The 19,090-nt window shown below is 46.1% G+C and overlaps 1 protein-coding gene and 1 long non-coding RNA gene across 3 annotated transcripts; one reads left to right on the top strand and one right to left on the bottom strand.

Annotated features, from left to right (window-relative positions):
- Positions 1–440: 440 nt before the first annotated feature.
- SLC25A6 (solute carrier family 25 member 6) lies at positions 441–10,809 on the bottom strand. Its single transcript, XM_053311127.1, has 4 exons — positions 10,551–10,809; positions 7,157–7,643; positions 4,133–4,273; positions 441–1,068 (listed from the first exon to the last, which is right to left on the bottom strand). The coding sequence occupies exons 1-4, from the start codon at positions 10,659–10,661 to the stop codon at positions 911–913; spliced, it is 897 nt and encodes a 298-aa protein (XP_053167102.1). The 5' UTR covers positions 10,662–10,809; the 3' UTR covers positions 441–910.
- On the top strand, positions 9,992–13,466 carry LOC128351524 (uncharacterized). Of its 2 annotated transcripts, none has more exons than XR_008319824.1 (3): positions 9,992–10,331; positions 11,297–11,429; positions 12,628–13,466. It is a non-coding gene; the product is annotated as an uncharacterized LOC128351524 (long non-coding RNA). The 2 variants fall into 2 exon arrangements; XR_008319825.1 differs by lacking the exon at positions 9,992–10,331 and adding an exon at positions 10,855–10,991.
- The last annotated feature ends 5,624 nt before the right edge of the window (positions 13,467–19,090 follow it).

Below are 19,090 nucleotides of genomic sequence, written 5' to 3'. Positions count from 1 at the left end.
AATGAGGCAAAGGTCCCACCCAGTACATCACTTCCCCTGCCAGGTGGATCAGGCACATTTACAGCCTTCGTCTGACGAGGCAAAGGCTATAAAAAGCATGTGCCTTCCAATGAGCGGGAGATTGAGGTACCCCCATCTCACACACTCGCGTACAGTCTCTGTTAACATCTGAATGGGGCTAATGTCATTGCACGATTATACACACACACACTGCCAAGTCATGTTATTGGTATTTGGCAAGCTCTACCTTTTCCATTATTTGAAACTAGATTCTTTGATCTGTTTGCCGCCCCCCCACCCCACCCCACCCCAAAAAAGTAGCCAAGCCTCTTCCTGAGGACTGGACCTTATTCCAAAAATGAAAATTTGAGTCTCAAGATCTCGAAGAGGTCCCAGTGATCAAGTGCAGTGTTATGGTTTAACAGGAAACTGAACATGTACAGAGTTAATTATGCTTTATTGTTTCCCAGAATGCCCCAGATTTAAAAACACGTGCTAGATGTTCAGTTGTGCAAACAGTACATAGTGCTTAAGTACAAGTGGAAAAAACCATGATTTTGTTAAATGAGTGCTTCTCAAAACATGATTTTATGATCCTATAAGATAGGACTTGAAACTTCAGCTTGATCTCCAGACTAATATACATCAGCTGCCTTGGACCCAGAACTGCTACCATTACAACAAACACCAAAAACAGATAATCTAGTGAGCGGAATTGTCTGTTTTGATGCCTGCATAATGGTATCTCAGAATGCATCAGTTCACTAAGGGCTGTATATAGCCCTATTTAAACATGATCTGGCCCCGATAAATAAGACTGCACAGGAATTTCTTGAAGGTCAATGGTCCATAATGGTAAGTTACTCTACATGATTTGTCAATTTAACTTACAATTCTAGGAAGGATTTTTTTAGATGACTTTCTTGAATTCATCATACAATACAAGCACAAAAGCTCCACCCATGCCTCGAAGAACATTAGACCATGCTCCCTTGAAGAAAGCTTTTCCACCTTCATCTCTTGCAATCTTCTTCCAACAGTCAATAGTTCCAGAGTACATAATGTCAGCTGTGGGGGAAACAGGTAAACAACTCATTTGAAGCATTTAATTACAAGGGTAGCAGGACCATTAACTCTCTTTTCAGGTTTGAAAGCTGAATAGTGCTAATGGAAATACACATTTTAGGACTCATTCACACAAGTCACACAACAATTCCACAAATGTTACTTTGAACTAGAGATATATGGTGAAAGCTAGGATTGGTTCTGTTCTATAGAGCTGATGTTTTCTTACAATTTTAACTGCCTATAGTATTGATTTGCATGGTATATAGCAATGTTAAATACACACTCTTAACAGTGGAAGGAGGAAGAGATTAGTGTATAATAATCTCTGTTCATGCACAGGTTCGAATACAAACTGGTTCATAGTTCTGCAAACCAGTTTGTACTGGTTCAGCTGAACCACAAAATGGTTTGGTGGTTTGAGGGCAGCACCGTGGAGGGGGGAGGTGAGGGGCACCTTTAAACTTGGGTAGAGTAGGTCCTTATCTGTGTGCCGTTGCTCCATGCAACTTCCTGCTGCTGCAGGGCTCCTCGCAACAGCCAGCACTCTGCACTAGCATGCAATGACCTCCATGCATGCGCAGAAGCCATTTGCGCAGTCGGCATGGTCCAACAGCCGCACATGGAGCTGCTCTACTCACTTTTAAAGGGGCCACGCACCGTCCCCTCCCCTGGCATCACCCTCAAACCACCGAACCAGTTTGTGCTTCGGCTGAACCGGCAGGAAACGAATCACAGAACAATTGGTTCGTATTCAAACCTGTGCACAAACCGAGGTTCCCTAGTGTATAATCAAGCAGGTCTGTAGCCAGGGGGTATCCATCCCTTCCCCATAGGTTTCTCTTCCCACCCCCCAGCTGCAGATCACTGCCCCAAGTTTCTCAATCCCTCTAGCTGCGATGCTGCAACTAGAGACCTGACCCTCTTCTGCTTCAGTCTCTCTGTAAATTTGCAACTTGACTAAGGCAGATTGTTTAACAAGGAGTTTACAAATATATTTCAGTCTGTCCCCTATTATTTAATGTGACTGAGTAATGGCTGGTAGCTAAAGATTCTGCATTTCTTTCCTCTCTGTGAGACAAAGCATAGTAAGTGCTCTGTCTGAAATTTACTTTCAAAGAGCTTTGTGTTCAGATTGCAGGAAGGCGTGCAGAATACTTTGCTTACTTCCTGGGTTATATGGCCGGTCACTTGTGATGGGACACAGAGCCTCAGCCTATCCTGGTCACAGCAAGCAGCCATTCTTTTATTCTGGGTTAAAAGCTTCTACAAGTTTTGAAACCCATCTTTTCTACAATTAAGGTTTTTGATTTGTTCTGCTCTGCATTGGCATGTGTAAGTAGTTGTGTTTTTTTAATTTGATTTTAATGTCTCTGTTTAAACCACTTTGGAAAGGTGTTCCTGAAAAGTATGATATAAATAGAAATGATTAGTTACTAATCCCCCATGAATTCCTTCTGACTGCCTTGCTGTGTGTGAGATTCAGATCCCTTGTTTACCTTTGCTCTATCCTTCACCTTGGCTGCTGTATTTCTGATATGTGAAAGGGGCACATTTGTTCAAGAAGGTTTTCATGCTTAATTCAGAGGCAATATACCATTCACATACCTACCAACATGTCCCTACTTTCCCATTCACCTGATTAGGGAAAATAGGGACATGTTGGCAGGTATGAATTCACTGCATGCAAGTCACAGGGGAGCAAGGTAGGAGGGGGGGTCCAACTTGTGGGCATTCCAGCCATCATCTGGCTGCTCACTGTGAAACACAGAACAGTGCACTGGACAAGGCCTCAGCCTGCCCTGATCATAGCAAGCAGCCATGCTTTTAGACTAGGTTGAAAGTTTCTACAAGTTTTAAAACCCATCTCTCTCTCTCTGCAAAGGCAAAAAAAAGTTTGTTATAAACTATGAGCCAGGTCTCACGATCAGTGAGACCCGGTTTCAGGAGCTCTGCGGGGAGAGCGGGCTAAGCCCACTCTCCCCGCACATGAGCAGGGCAGGAGCCCTGGGTGGCTGGATCGGGCACCCACACAATTGCTGGCTCCATGACGGAGCTGGCGGGGGCTGGAGGAGTAGGGGCCGATTGGCCCCCGGAAGCTCCAGCATGCCCTGTGCAAGTGCGCAGGGCATGCTGGCAAGACCTCCAGAGCCGGCTTTTCACCTCCCCTCCTGGGGTCTCCTCGTGAGTAGCCGCGCTGCAGCTACTCACGATAAAAAAAAACAGGTTTGCGGAGCACTCGCTCCACAAACCTGGTTTTAGGGGAGGGGTACTTAGGCAGGTTAACTGCCTGCGAGCCTGGTGGCTCCCACGATCAGGCAAAATCAGGCTAGGCTCCCCTAGCCCGATTTTGCCTGATCATGGGAATAGCCCCTATAAGTACTCCTGTTGTGGTTGCTTAATGAAGACGGTTTATGTGGATTTTAATTTGTTATAAATAAGCATATTTCCATTTTAATTGCTTAAGGAAACCCACTTACTGTTTTAACCATGTGAATTTTTTATTGAATTTATTAAAGACATTGATTTAGAAAATTGTAATTTCTGTTGACTTTTGCACTACTTCAGAAGTGCCCCAGGCTGCAAATTGTTTTTAAAAGGCCATAACACCTGGTCCTGTGATCCCTCCCCCACCCCAGTTTAGGCTGGCTATGGGTCTGTAATCAAGCAGATTTAACGGTTATATAACATAATCCTCAAGTCCCATGACTGCCAATAGGGTTTAATTATAAAGTCAGTCTGCCTACCCAGCATGAGGTCCTATTGCTAGAAGCTTAAAGTTACTGAACTGTTAATAATTCCACTGCAAACCATATAGCCTATTCAAATATTCACAGAAACTGCTACAGGTATTTGGGCTGGAAGTTGCAGAGATCTTTCATCCCAACACAGCTCAGCCCATAATCTGCTCAAATTAATGGGATTAATTAAACTTAAATCTCAGTACTCCACTTTCCAATGGATTGTGGGTCAGGTTGTAAAGCTTCAGACTTAAAATGATTAAAATCCAATACCATTGAAAACAGGTTTCCCAACTTTGCATGAATTTATCTGAAGTGCCACGTACCTCCTTTACGCCCAGACTGCATCATCATTCGACGTCGTACTGTATCAAAGGGGTAGGAGACCACGCCTGCTCCTGCAGTCACTGTTTGTGCAATCATCCAGCTTACCACGATATGAGTATTCCTAGGATCTGGGAGCATACCTGTAATGAAAGAAAACACTGCAGTTTCTGAAAATATGAAAAATCTCAAGCAAGGTGCTGTTTCCCATTATACCAAGTAAAAATGCAAGATACTTTTTTGCACTCAATCGTGATTTATTAATCTTGAGTGCACCCTCTGCACCACTTCCCCTTGTTTCTTCTGCTCTGTTGCTTAGCTTAAATCACAGCTTTGTGGCTTATATGTGAATAGGGGCCTATGCTTTAAAAGTCACAATTGGTTCCAAAGGGTGGCTTAATAGTTAAACTAGTTAAAGTAAAGCTCTGGATTTGGGCAAGCCACAGAGCTGTGGTTTCAACAAAACATAATTTTGATGACTACAAATGAACATAAGAACATCCCTGCTGGATCAGGCTCAAGGCCTATCTAATCCAGCACCCTGTGGAAGATGTTGAGAGGGGTGGGTGGGCAGTAAAAGTAAAGTGTGCCATCAAGTCGATTACGACTCTTGGAGCCCACAGAGCCCTGTGGTTTTCTTTTGGTAGAATATAGGAGGGGTTTTGCCTCCTCCCGCACAGTCTGAGATGATGCCTTTCAGCATCTTCCTATATAGCTGCTGCCCGATATAGGTGTTTCCTGTAGAAACATGCTAGCGTGGATTCGAACTGGCAACCTTCTGCTTGTTAGTCAAGCATTTCCCCGCTGTGCCACTTAAAATGACTTGGGTGGGCAGACTTTGATCCTATTCATGATTAAATGAACCATGATTTATTTGGTCATCTAACTCCATCCTACATCTACACTTTTCATAAAATGCACTCTCTTTAGTTCTGGTTTATATGCTAATACATTGCTAGATTAACACAGAAGATAAGATAGCTGATGAAAGCTAAAAAGTACAGCCGCTTCATCTGATTCAGCAACTAGAGCACAGCTGATATCCTTAATATCTAACCTCAAATACTAGAGAAGATATGTTTTCTGACTAACATTGCAGTCAGTGAGCCTTTTCTCATGGAGCAGAGAAAGGGCTCTAATGGGGCGAGGGGAGGAAGCCCTGAAAAGCTTACCTCCCCCACAGACAAGCAGGCCCTTGCCTCTGAGCGGGCGGATCGCCTGCAGACGATCACTGGCTACTGCCAGTTGTTCAGAGGGTCGGGATGTAAGGACCCGCCCCCAGGAGCTCCAGTAAAGCACCGCGTGAGTGCACAGTGCATTACAGTGATTCCCCCTTGGCCTCTGCTAGCTGCGGCTGCTTTCAGCCATGGCTGACAAATGTGCGGAAAAGCGAGGTTAAAGGAGCGCTCGCTCCCTTAACCTCGTTTTAAAGGGAGAATTCATAGGCAGGTTTACCGCCGTGATGCCATCAGGACCTGTCCTGATCCTGACCATAGGCGGAAGGGAAGACAGCTGTCTGGGGGCCCCACTGCCTGGAGGGCCCCCCCAGAAACACCTCACATGACTCCCCATTGCCCCCTGCCCAGCCCCCAGGCCCCTCAGCCACTTGCCGTGTTCACCCTCTCTCCTGCTTGTCCTCCTGGCCAGCAATCTAAGCAGCAGGCAAGCTGCTAGGAGCTTCTTTTCTTCCCACCTCCATGTAGGCCTCAGTGAAGCCTGAAGCTGGAGTAGGCCTGCAGGCCCCAAGTAAGTAAGGAAGGAGGCAGGCAAGGTGGCCCCCACAGTTCTATGCAGCAGACCCTCTGCCGCCCAACCCAGCCAGCCCAGCATTTGCCAGGTAGAATGTGAACTCCTTTTTGTGGCTACCTCCCCACTCCCACCACAGATATATAGGGATCTGCTTGCCATTGGGCTTTGATGGAGAGGCAGGAGACTGAGAAGTTTCTGAATATTAAATTTAAAACAGCTTGGAAAATTTGCTGGCTTAAAAAAACCCACTATCTAAAAAGTCCTGTAAGTGGCTTGTTTCATGGCAGAAAATTACAAAAACTTCTGGAACAAACAATATTATATTTATTCATTCATTCATTCATTTATAAATGTATGTATCTTCAAGTTGTTTTGCAACCCAGAAGGTCTGAGTGAGAACTGTGAAGCATGTGTTGTGCTTTTATTTTATTTTTCTTGTGTGTGAACTGCTCTCCAATAACTCACAGGACTTCAGGGTACATCTGGCCAACATGTGAATGCAGCACCTCCATTCCAGAGGAGATGTGTGTTAAAGGGCTTTAAAAGCCTTCTGTGAAAAACCTCCTAGAATCAAACTTTACTGAATTTGTTCAGAATTCTGAGAAAACATACATAGGCTCACCCTGCATAGTTGAAAGTCTCCTTTGCTAATCTGCAGCGAGGGGGCCATTTTAATAAATGTTTAGTGTTTCTAGTGTGTTCTAGGCATTAAAAGTAGCACAAATGTATAGTACTCAATGTCTATCACTATATATTGTGGTGTGTGTGTGTGTGTGTGTGTGTGTGTGTGTGTGTGTGTGTGTATTCAATGAAATGTATTTCCAGGCAGCATACCTATTTTGAAATATCAGACTTAAATCCTTGGGGGCCTGGGATGTGTGGAGGCCCTGGACTTTGGAGGGAGGGGGCATTTTAAAATCTCATCTCTGGGCCCACTCCAACCTTGCTACGCCCCTGATCCTGGCAGTTAACAAGCACATGCAAAACCAGTTTTGCATGCTCGTGTGTATAGCCTCAGTGTATATTTCCAAGTCTAGAATACTAAGAACCGCTTCACATGTGGATTTCCTTCAGGTAATCTGCACAGCTTCCCCACCAATGTACTCATGGCAAGAACAACATTCACTCTTTACTTTTTTTTCCCCTGCATGGGCAGGAAAAACCACCACATGTGAAGCAGTCAGTTTTAACTCAATTTTTAATCCCATTTCAAGTCAACAGAAAGAGCCACACAGTTATTGTAGAAGTCTGCAAATGTACCTGAACATCTTGTTTACCTTTTGCTGTGTCATAGACTCCAAAGTAGGCAGCTCTATAGATGATGATACCCTGGACAGAGACATTGAACCCCTGATATAAGCCACGCAGGCCATCAGACCTGAAGATTTTTACTAGACAGTCCCTCAGGCCAGTGAATTCTCTGTCAGCACCAGCTTTTCCAACATCAGCAGCCAGACGGGTTCTTGCAAAATCCAAAGGATAGACGAAGCAGAGGGAGGTAGCGCCCGCTGCACCACCAGAGGCCAGATTACCGGCAAAATACCTCCAGAACTGTGTGTGCTTGTCTACTCCTCCTAAGAACACTTGCTTATACTTATCCTTGAAGGCAAAGTTGAGAGCCTGAGTTGGGAAGTATCTAATGACATTGGCCAAATTCCCACGCCAGAAGGACAGGATTCCTTGCTCTTTAGGGATGCGGACTACACAATCAATTATTCCTTTGTACTGTTTATCCGCCGAAATCTGTTTACTTGCATGTTGCACCTATAAGAAAATGGTTTTTATTACTGCATTCCTTGTACAGAAGTTTTATGGATCCAAGCAAGCACTATCCACAAGGCAATTTTAATAGCTGGACTGAATTACAAATTAATTCAATCTTGAGCCTGTCTGCATTTGTGAGGTTTGCAAAGAGAACAGTTAAAATAGGTTTGTCTGAGTCTTCTAATATGTACTTATGAACTACTGTAGTTACCATTTTAAAATAGCTATTGCAAGGGTAAACCAACAAATGGAAGTTATTCTAAGTTTGCTTTCAAATCTGCCCTTCCAATTTTATCGGAAGGATGAAAATAATTCCTTCTAAAAAAAGACAAAAAAGGAATAAGCAAGAGGGATTCTCTGCAATTAGATCTTTTAAGCATGGTTAACTTCAGCAGTTCGCAGTTTATTCATTTAGGCACACCTACTACACAAGCTACATGGCCATAAGGCCAGGCCTTTAAAGGCCTACAAAGCTTGGGGTACCTGTCAGACCACATTCGCCCATATGAATCTGCTAGGGCCCTGCCACTAACAGAGATCCGGTTGGCAGGGACTAGAGAAAGGGCCTTTTCGGTTGTGGCCCCTCAGCTTCAGAACACCCTCCCTGAAGAACTTCGCCATGCTCCCTCCCTCAGTGTTCTTTTTATAATTTTCACTTTTAATTTGAACCTAATAATGATTGTGGTTTTTAATCTGACGACTTTTTTGTTTGTTCGTTTAATTTAGTTAATTTTATTACTTTTATTGTATCTTGTGTTTATCTTATTGTTGTGAGCTGCCCCGATCAGTAGTGCACTGGAGGGGCGGGGTATAAATATTTTAAATAAATAAATATATAGAGGCACCTTATTCATTCGTTTTGTAACGCATGATACTCAGAATGAATAATGCTTAATATTTCAGGCACTAACTGCAATAAGGCTGAAATCTAAGCTATTCTCATTTCTTTTAATGAACAGATTTCTATCCTGCCTTTCCATCATTCAGGTCTTCAAGATAACTTAGTATTAACACTTTTGTAAGTTATTTATAGTCTCAGCAGAGCCTGGCTTCTAGATATGTCTTCCACCCTAGAACCACCAAATCTATTTTGTCACCCAACACCTGATTTCTACTTTTTATGCAATACTCTCTAGCGTTACCCTCCAGTAGTCCCTCAGTGATAGCAAGTCAAGAGCAACCCTCTACCTAAAAGAGGAGAGCTGGCCTTGTGGTAGCAAGCATGACTTGTCCCCTTAGCTAAGCAGGGTCCATCCGGTTGCATATTAAAGGGAGACTAGAAGTGTGAGCACTGTAAAATATTCCTCTTAGGAGATGGAAGAGTATCTAGGTTCCAAGTTCCCTCCCTGGCTTCTCCAAGATAGGGCTGAGAGAGATTCCTGCCTGCAACCTTGGAGAAGCTGCTGCCAGTCTGTGTAGACAATACTGAGCTAGATGAACCAATAGTTTTACTCAGTATATGGCAGCTTCCTATGTCACAACACTAGATCAATCTGGAAGAAGAGGACTGTTTCTCCCTTCCTTTTCAGCTGACTTGATAACAGTTAGAATCCTTAAAAAAGGAAATGTAATGGAATCCTCCTCCTCTTTTGCCAGTGTCAGTGGTGAACCTGACTCTGCCTGAACAGTGGGAGAAAGAGGAAGCCCTCCTGTCCACCACCAAATGTTATCTGTTAACAGGGATCTATAGAGCTCCCATCATCCCCAGCCAAAGGCAACGGCAGCTGGGGATGAGAGATGCACTCAACATCTGGGAATCCCTGTTACAGGGAACACTGCCCATCACCCTCACCAATCCATGAGCAAAGCAGATGTATTCAAGTTGGGTGGTCACCCCTGCCACCAAGTTGTTCCCATACTGACGTAGCCTTCATTGAAACCAATGGACTTAAAAATAAATGTCAAGAGTGTATCAATCAAGAAACCAATATACCTTTTCAATAAGTGTCCAAGTAGAACTCAGACTTTATGCAGGTTTGTGTGCGAGCAAAAGAAAGATACTCTCAGGCTAAATAGATGATTAGATCACTGGACCGGAGCAATGTCGAAAACATTCTCATCGGTCTTGTTATTTTGAAGACCTACAAGTCTGTGCCCGTGTTCCGAAGAAAGGCTGCAGAGGGAGAGTGAAGGCTGGGCCACCTGCACGCTAGAAGTCAAGCAACCTATGTCTTTCGAAGACATTTCATCTTTCAGCCCCTGGAGACCAACAACCTCTATGCAGGACAAACTCTGCCCTCCAGCTTGGGAAAAATCACACGCTCTTTCCCGCAGTGCCCCGAGGGAAGGGCGGTGGGGGCGCGCTTCAACTGCAGCACCGGCGACGTCACAGTCACCTCACGTGCTCCGCAGGGGTCATTCTCCAGTCAAGTCGCACGACGAGAAGAGACGGGAGGAGGGAGCCAGCCGCATCCTAGCTGGTCTGACGATTGGCCATACGTCTGTCGCTGCGCCAGTCAACGACACGTCACAGGAAGGGAGATGGCGGCCGCCTCCCTCCTTCCTTCGACCTCTCTGTTTTCCCGCCCTTCCCTTCTGCCCCGCGTAAGAGGAGACCTAGTGGGACGGGAGAAAGAAAAGCACCATGAGGATGACCGCCGCCTCCTGGCTCAGCCACGCTCAGTCAGACCGCCCCCGCTCCCCCAACAGAATCCACCGGCCTGACAGCAGCCTCGCGCGTCCAGCCACGTGACCGGCGTCGCGAGCAGGCAATACCCGCGAGAGCGCTGCTGCTGCTGCTGCTGCTGCGACAGCCGCCAGCGCAGCGTGGAAGAACAGCCCCTCCGCCCTTCGCCGGCGGCCCCCATCCCAGGCTCTCCACTCCCTCCTCATCTGCCTGTCTGCCCACCCTCCTTTCCCAGCGCTGTTTTTTTTTACCATACCCGCCGCCGCGGTTCTGAGCCCTACCTGCAGCAACAGCTTGACCCGCTCGATGGGCGCCACCGCCGTCTTGCTGATGGCCGCGGCAACGCCGCCCGCGAGGAAATCCTTGGCGAAGGAGAGGGCCTGGTCTGCCATGACAGCGCTGCTGCTGGGTGGCACCGACGGGGGAGGGACAGGGAACTGAAGCGCAGCGACCACGGAAGCCGCAACCGGAGCGCGCGAAAGGAAGGGTCACCCCGGCGCCGGAGCTAAATGGCCGGCCCGGGACCACGAGGCCCGCCCGCCAGGCACCATTGGCGGGGAAGGCGCAGAGGGGCGGAGATCGCTTGCACGGCGTCGCTGGAAAGGGGCACTCAAATGTGTTTGTGTAGCCTGTCCGCTGTCTTCGTCCCCCGCCTCCCTGCCCGACCTAGACGTGTCTACTTGCTAGCAAACCCCACCTTGTGCTCTGGAGCTTTCTCCCAGGTAAATGAACGAAGGATCGCACGTGGGTGCCTTCAACACTCACCGAAGATTAGTTATTTGTGTGCAGAGGTAACAATCGCAATATAAGGAGCCGCTTATCTATCTATTTCGTCCAGAACGCAAGTCTCTGGGTGATTTACAACAGAGTGCAAATTTTTAAAAAAGCTTAAAGAATTACAATAACTTAAAATTTAAAAAAATGCAAGAACTATTAAAACAGTATCTAATTAAAAGCCTGGGTGAACAAATGTGTCGTGACAGCTTTTTTGAAAGTTGCAAGACATGGGGAAACTTTATTTCAACAGGAGACACTTCAAAGCCTCCGGGCAGTAACAGAGAAGGCTGGTCCCTGAGTAGTTCCCAGAGGAGGCAGTCGCAACTGCAGTCCAACCTCTCATGATCTCAAAAGGTGATGGGGCTCATAGCGAAGGTGGTAAGGTAAAGTGTGCCGTCAAGTCGATTTCTACTGCTGGCGCCCACAGAGCCCTGTAGTTTACCATTGGGGTTTACCATTGCTACCTCCTGGGTAGTATGAGATGATGCCTTTCAGCATCTTCCTATATCACTGCTGTCTGACCAAACAATAAACAACAATAATTCCTATATCACTGCTGCCTCATTCAAACTGGCGGCCTTCTGCTTGTTAGTCAAGCAAAGACATTCTCTTAAATACCCAGGGCCTAAGCTGTTTAGGGCTTTACTAGCTTGACCAGCAAAAGCATCTGTATAGTACTGTATTGCACTCCTCACCCCACGCCACAGCCCCCTCACCCCAGGGACCTCCTCACCTGAGCCCCAAATTCCTCCGTTCCTGCGCCTCCTCCTCGCAATTCTGGAGCGGCTCCCAACTGGATCTCCAGTGCCATCCCCACTCAGAGCAGCATTGCTGCCACCTCTGACTGGGCTTAATACCAGTGCAGCTCTGCCCTCCAGGCACCTCCAGTCAGTGTGCCACACATTACCTTAGTGCATTATACCTCTAGATAGGTTATAACTGGCACCACCTATTTTGGCCGGAAACTTATCGGCAGCCAGTGTCGCTCTTTCAAGACTTGATGGTAGCTCTTTCAACCGTCTTTCAGTGTAGCTCTTTCAAGCTGTGGTATCTCTGGGATGACCTAGAGACCAACCTGGTTGCCACATCCTGGACCAACTAGAGTTTCTGGACTACATACAAAGGCAGCCCCACATAGAGCACATTGCAGTAGTCAAGTCTGGAGATGACTAGCAGATGTACCACTGTTCTGAGATCATTTTATCTCAAGAAAGGCACAGCTGGCATATCAACCAAAGCTGATAGAAGGCACCTCTGGCCACTGCCTCAACCTGGGACACCAGGGATAGGTTTGTGTGCAGAAGCAACCTCAGACTCAGTACCTGTTCCTTCTGGGGAAGTGTAACCCCATCCAGAATAGGCATATCAAAATCCTCTCCTGAGTTCTGATCTCGCACAATAAGTACCTCCATCTTATCTGGATTCAGTCTTTTTGTTATTCCTCATCCAGCCCCTCACCACCTCTAGGCAGGCATTTTAAGGAGGTTGTGCCTTCTGGTTATGTGGACATGGAGAAAAAAGTTCGGGTGTCATCAGCATACTGATAACCCCTGCACCAAATCTCCTGCTGATCTCTCCCAGCAGTTTCATGTAGACATTAAACAACATCAGAGACAACATGGAGCCCTGAGAGACACCATACCAAAGTTCAGATTTTGTAGAACAATAGTCTCGGAAGGACACAAGCTGGAATCTGTAACCACTACAATGCAGTGCGTCCTACCCCCAACCTCCTCAGACACTCCAGAAGGATACTATGGTCGACAGTATTGAAAGCTTCCAAGAGGTCCAAAAGGACCAACAGAGTCACACTTCCTCTGTCAATTCCCAATACCTGTTGTTTAAATTTTTTTTAAAGCTTTCAAGCAACCTTCAAGAAGCTGCTGCCAATTTGTGAAGACAATACTAAGCTAGATTGACCAATGGTCTAATTCAGTATATGGCAGCTTCCTATGTTCCACTGTCCAAAAAGCAGTCAAAATGAATAGAAGAAATGAAGGTGTGTAATGAATCTTCATAGGGATTCACTGAGGGAAAGTTATTATACACCAAAGAATGCAAACACTTGAAAAATAGTGACCACACATTTTGCTCCATAACTCCACTTATAGAAGGGCTAGAGCTTAGTTTTTTTTTAAAAATGAAAGCTGGGAATCTGGGGATTAATAGGAGACACCTGAATCTCAAATCGATTCGAATCAGGCGCAATTCGATTTGGATCCGAATCTAGCCAATGGACCACAGGGGTGGTTTGTTTTGTCTCCAAATCAGCTAGATTCGGGTACAAATCGATTTGTACCCGAATCAGCTTGCACATCTCTACAAAAAACAGCCAGACAGTTCATATTGGAACTGTGGAGGTTTGTTTGTTTTAACTCTTTCCCCTTCTTTCATTTTCTCACCAAAATCCACCTTCCCAGCCCCTGAAAGCAGCTGCAGAGAGTTGTGTTGGAATTTTCCAAAGAATGTAAACCTTGGGGATTGTCTCTTAAAATAAACTGGGCTCCAAGTTTAAGGGCACATCCAGACAGCAGAGTTACATAAGCATATACAGTACAGAAACCCCACATAGCACCAAGTGTCAAATGCCAAACTACACTTAGCAGCAAACATCATAATTGCATTCTACAATATGTGAATTGAAATATTTTGGATGCTATTTTTCAGCTGACAAGGCAAAGGTAGTCACTGAACAAGAAGTCTCTTTGCAGTTAACCATGAGAATCTCTAATTGCTGATGCTTGGACTATTATATATTATACTATTATATATAGTCCAAGGAGGACAGGATGCCTCGTCTTCAGGCGTTTATCTGACCATTTTTGAAGAAACCTGCACTGTATCCCTTGGAGCTGGCTAATTACAGACCTGTTTCTAACCATCCATGGTTGGGCAAGGTGATTGAGCAGGTGTGACCTCAGCTCCAGGCAGTTTGGGATGATGCAGATTGTCTAGACTCATTTCAAACTGGCTTTCATGTGGGCTATGGGATTGAGACTGCCTTGGTCAGCCTGATGGATGATTTCCAGTTGTCTGTCGACAGAGGCAGTGTGACTCTGCTGATCCTCTTGGATCTCTCCATGGCTTTCAATACCACCAACTATGGTATCTTTGTGTATCACCTGAGGGGGTTGGGATTGGGTGGCACTGTTTTACAGTGACTACGCTCCTACCTCTCTGGTAGATACTAGATGGTGTCGATTGGAGACTGTTGCTCTGCAAAGCAAGAACTGAAGTATGGAGTTCCAGAGCTGGTCTTGTGGTAGCAAGCATGACTTGTCCCCATAGCTAAGCAGGGTCTGCCCTGGTTGCATATGAATGGGAGACTTGATGTGTGAGCATTGCAAGATATCCTCCTCAGGGATATCCATAAATGGGGTGCAGCCATCAAAAAGGCCTTTTCCCTAGTAGCCATTCACCTCACCTCGTTTGGCAGGGGCACTCAGAATAGGGCCTCCATAGATGGTCTTAAGGTCCTGGTCAGGAGATATGGGGCAAGGCACTCTCTCAAGTAACCGGTTCCCAAGCTTATCACATTTAGAATTGCTTTATGGCAACTTTTAACATTTAACACAATATACTTGACAGAAAGCAAGGACTGGTAGTTACTGATAAGATGAAAATGGAATATCCTGGCTTGTTTATAGAGTGTGGTTGTTCACCTGAGCAGGTGGCGGGGGGAAGGCTGGTCAAACCTTCCCCCGCAGACGATGGCTCCAAAGTTGCTTGCAGCATGAAGCATGCTGGATTAGGCTGCACATGAAAACAGCCTCAGTATGTATCAAGAGCTTTAGTTGTTGATCCAGTGATGCTCCCGATGCTGTCAGGTCTGTACTGTCCTTGCATGTATTTTGCTGGATCCTGGAAACCTTCCTATTTCTTCCATTTTTCTCCCTTGGAGAGCCTAGTGGTTCAATCTCAGACTTCCTCTACTAGGCATGGAAGAAAAACTGTCCTGACACTCCTTTTTTGTGTCTTCCAAGCCTCAAACTCCCTATTGTGGCTCTTGGCATTTATTAGAGCACTATAATTTTATATCAATTGATTGTTTTGCAGGGAAACCACACTATATTTACATTCCTACTTTTTAGCAACTGGGTGTTTTAACAGAATGTGTAGATTTCTAAATAATCTAGTATTAAAACCAGTAGTTTGTTAAAGCACTGCAGTTCATAGGATTAGGAATAAGGGTCCACAACCAACATGGAGCCATGATCTCAGCAACAACTAGAAACTGATGCTATTTCACTTTTGATTTCTATTTGCTGTGATAATATCAATTTAGAAATTTGCTGGGCTGTAAGTAAGATAGCTGGATTGGGGCTGACAGGTACGAATATGGCCAAGACCAGGAAATTCAAAGCAGACAGAGAGCAAGCAAACAGGGCATTTATTTAATAATATAATATATAATAATTATTATTATTTTTACATTTATAGCTCTTCTTCCAAGGAGCCCAGAGTGGTGTACTACATACTTGAGTTTCTTTTTCACAACAACCCTGTGAAGTAGGTTAGGCTGAGAGAGAAGTGACTGGCCCAGAGTCACTCAGCTAGTTTCATAGCTGAATGGGGATTTGAACTCGGGTCTCTCCGGTCCTATTCCTGCACTCTAACCACTACACCACCCTGGCTCAGTAATTGGCATATTACTGCTTGAATAGTGGATGATGACCAGTAGGACTGCAATGGCTTCCTCCTCCCATTTTACAGGAGACTGGACCAATGAAATCAGAGTAGACAAGCAGCACCAGGTGAACTCAAGTGAAAGCCAGCAGGGGCACTGAAAAGTGCAGATACTTGACCTCTGCACAAAGCCATTTACATGGATCTTGCCGGAATGGGGCCAGGACAAATTATAGGCCCTGGTCCGTTACAAGAGCCCCTGGAATTTTTCCATTTGCAAGGCATTTCTGTAAAAGCTGCAGCTCTTGCAGATGTATGGCAATGAGGTCATTCACACCATCAAAAACTGTGTTCCAGCCAGGTTTGGGAGCAGTATGTGGGAGCAGTAAATTTTTTAAGTGTTCAGATTCTTTGGTGCATAATAACTTTTCTTCATAATGAATCCCTATGAAGATTCATTGCACACCTTCATTTCCTCTGTTCATTTTGACTGTCACTGGACAGTGCCAACTGCCATGTGTCAACTACACACACACACACACACACACTCACTGGGGTCCTCAATTTATTTGTTAGGTATTTTTGAAGTGTTTAGGTTCTTTGGTGTCTTCATTATACACCATTTTTTCTGTTCATTTTGACCCCACTGCTTTGCAGGTGGGGGTGGGGAATTAGTGGCATCCCATGTTCCACTGGGTACTCAGTTTATATTTTATGAATTTTTGTGGTGTTAAGACTCTTTGGTGTGTAATGAATCCTCATAGGGTTAGGTTCTTAGATACAAAAGAGCCTAAGATAGCCTTAGATACAAAAGAGCCTAAACACTTGAACAAAATCCTAGAACAAACTGAGTAGTGCCTCACTGCCTTGCGGGTGGGAGGGGAGGTGTAGTTGGCACATGGCAGTTGACAGTTGGCACTGTCATGGGAGGAGAGCTGGTCTTGTGGTAGCAAGCATGACTTGTCCCCTTAGCAAAGCAGGGAACACCCTGGTTACAAATGAATGGGAGACTAGAAGTGTGAGCACTGTAGAATATTCCCCTCAGGGGATGAAGCCACTCTGGGAAGAGCATAAGGTTTCAAGTTCCCTCGCTAACTTCTCCAAGATAGGGCTGAGAGAGATTCCTGCCTGCAACCTTGGAGAAGCCACTGCCAGTCTGTGAAGACAATACTGAGCTAGATAGACCAATGGTCTGACTCAGTATATGGCAGCTTCCTATGTTCCTATGTTCACAAAGCTCCATACTGTCTCCAATGCTCTTTAACATCTACATGAAACCACTGTGAAAGATCATCAGGAGGTTTGGTGCTGGGTGTTATCAATTTGCTGATGGCACCCATATTTACTTTTCCATGTCAACCTCATCAAGAAATGGCATATTGTCCCTAAATGCCTGCTTGGAGACGGTAATGGGCTGGATGAGGGATAACAAACAGAAGCTGAATCCAAATAAGATGGAAGTATTGAGTGGGGGGGGGGGGTCGGGACCTGAGAGATGGTTTAGAGCTGCCTGTTCTGGATGGGGTAACATTCCCCCTGAAAGATCAGGTATGTAGCTTGGGAGTGCTCCTGGACCCCAAGCTTTCCCTGGTTCCTCAGGTTGAGACAGTGGCCAGGAGTGCTTTTTATCAGCTTCGGCTGATAATTCGGCTGATTTGTCAGCTACGTCCATTTCTAGAGGAGAATGACCTTAAAACAGTGGTACATATGCTGGTAACCTCCAGACTTGACTATGGTAATGTGCTCTACGTAGGGCTGCCTTTGTATGTAGTCCGGAAACTACAATTGGTACAGAATGTGGCAGCCAGATTGGTCTCTGGGACAACACGAAGGGACCATATAACACCACTTTTGAAAGAACTGCCCTGGTTGCCAATATGTTTCTGGGTGAAACACAAAGTGCTGGTTATCCTCTCTAATAAAACGCTTGGTGTCCGTCCGTGGACGGACACCAAGCGTGCGTTCGTGCCTGGCCTGTTCTGGGCATGCCCAGAACAGGGCAAGGGAGGCACGAACGGCAGGACCCGGCGGCCATGTTGGGGCCAGGAGAAGGAGAAGTGGCCGCCGCCTACGCCAGGAGGAGAGTGCGGGAGAGGCGGCGGCGCAGCCGTGGCCATGGCCAGAGGTGGCGGTGGCTGCGGCGGGGCAACTGGCGGCGGGAGTGCAGGTGAGGCGGCGGCGGGGCCAGAAGCGGCCGCCGCAAATAAAGGAGAGAGGCACCGGGGGAATAGGCGGCGGGGAAGCTGGCCGAGGTGGCGGCGGAGCCGCCGCCGAGGCCTGGCGCCGCCAGTAAAGCCGGGCGGGGGGGGGGGACCTTGGGGCCCGATCCCACCATTCCCGTCCCCCCGCCAAATTACTAAGGGCCAAATTGGCCCTGAAAAATGCCGCCGCCGAACCGCCCTCCCAGCTGCCCGATCCCACCATTTGTACAGGAAAGAGGAGCTCGCCAGCAGAGCTCCTCTTTCTGCAAAGGCTCTTCTCAAACTGGCGCTTTGAGCGGAAAGGGCGTCCTTTCCGCTCAAAGCGCCAGTTTGAGAAGAGCCTTTGCAGAAAGAGGAGCTCTGCTGGCAAGCTCCTCTTTCCTGTACAAATGGTGGGATCGGGCAGCTGGGAGGGCGGTTCGGCGGCGGGGCCGAAAGCATTACTAGCGCCCGTTTTTCAACGGGCTAAAATTCACTTGTTACCTATAAAGCCCTTAATGGCTTGGGGCCAGGCTATTTAAAAAGAGCGCCTCCTCTGTCATGAGCCCGCCCGCCTTTTTTGATCTTCTGGAGAAGTCCAGTTGCGGTTGCCACTAGCTTGTCTGGTGGCGACTCAGGACCAGGCTTTCTCTGTGGTTGCCCCAGGGCTTTGGAATATGCTCCCTGCTGAACTAAGAGCATCTCCCCCTCTGTTTTCAGGAAGACCCTCAAGACTTTCCTGTTCTCGCAAACTTTTAATTAGAATTTTAATAATTTGTTTTATATGGCTTTTATTGTGTTTTATGTATTTTAACCTGTGATTTTAATGTTGGGATTTGTACACTGCCTAGAGATTTACATATCAGGCAGTATAAGAATATTATAAATAAACAAATTATATATAAAGACACCCTGTTCTGAAGATATGCTTCTCCAAATACTCCACCAACATAACAAATTATACTACAAAATGTTTACACAGAGGATTGGCATGGAAGTATACTAGATGAACATGCAGCTCCACAGAAGTAGGAGGTTACTTCTGAGTAAAATAGCTTTTTACTAAAAAATGGCACCTTTTGTTCCCAGTCTTCCTTTTTGAAACTCAAAATTCAAAGAGTGCTCTTAAAATGAGACAAGAAGGAAGAAACTAAGCAGAATGGATTTGCAACTAGAAATTGCTGATCATTATATAAAGACATCTGCAATGTATTTTTCAGGAAGAAGAAAGTCGCTAG

This window comes from Hemicordylus capensis, chromosome 3, assembly GCF_027244095.1.
Source record: "Hemicordylus capensis ecotype Gifberg chromosome 3, rHemCap1.1.pri, whole genome shotgun sequence".
Classification (NCBI taxonomy): Eukaryota; Metazoa; Chordata; class Lepidosauria; order Squamata; family Cordylidae; genus Hemicordylus; species Hemicordylus capensis.
This window is presented reverse-complemented; position numbering and strand designations above follow the sequence as displayed.

What these genes read in the sequence shown, in the direction of transcription:
- SLC25A6 (XM_053311127.1), bottom strand. Translation starts at nt 10,661, where the DNA reads ATGGCAGACCAGGCCCTCTCCTTCGCCAAGGATTTCCTCGCGGGCGGC. An exon ending in AGTCTATGACACAGCAAAAG is followed by an intron (nt 4,274 to 7,156) that starts GTAAACAAGATG and finishes CTTTCATTACAG; the next exon opens with GTATGCTCCCAGATCCTAGG. An exon ending in GCAGTCTGGGCGTAAAGGAG is followed by an intron (nt 1,069 to 4,132) that starts GTACGTGGCACT and finishes TTTCCCCCACAG; the next exon opens with CTGACATTATGTACTCTGGA.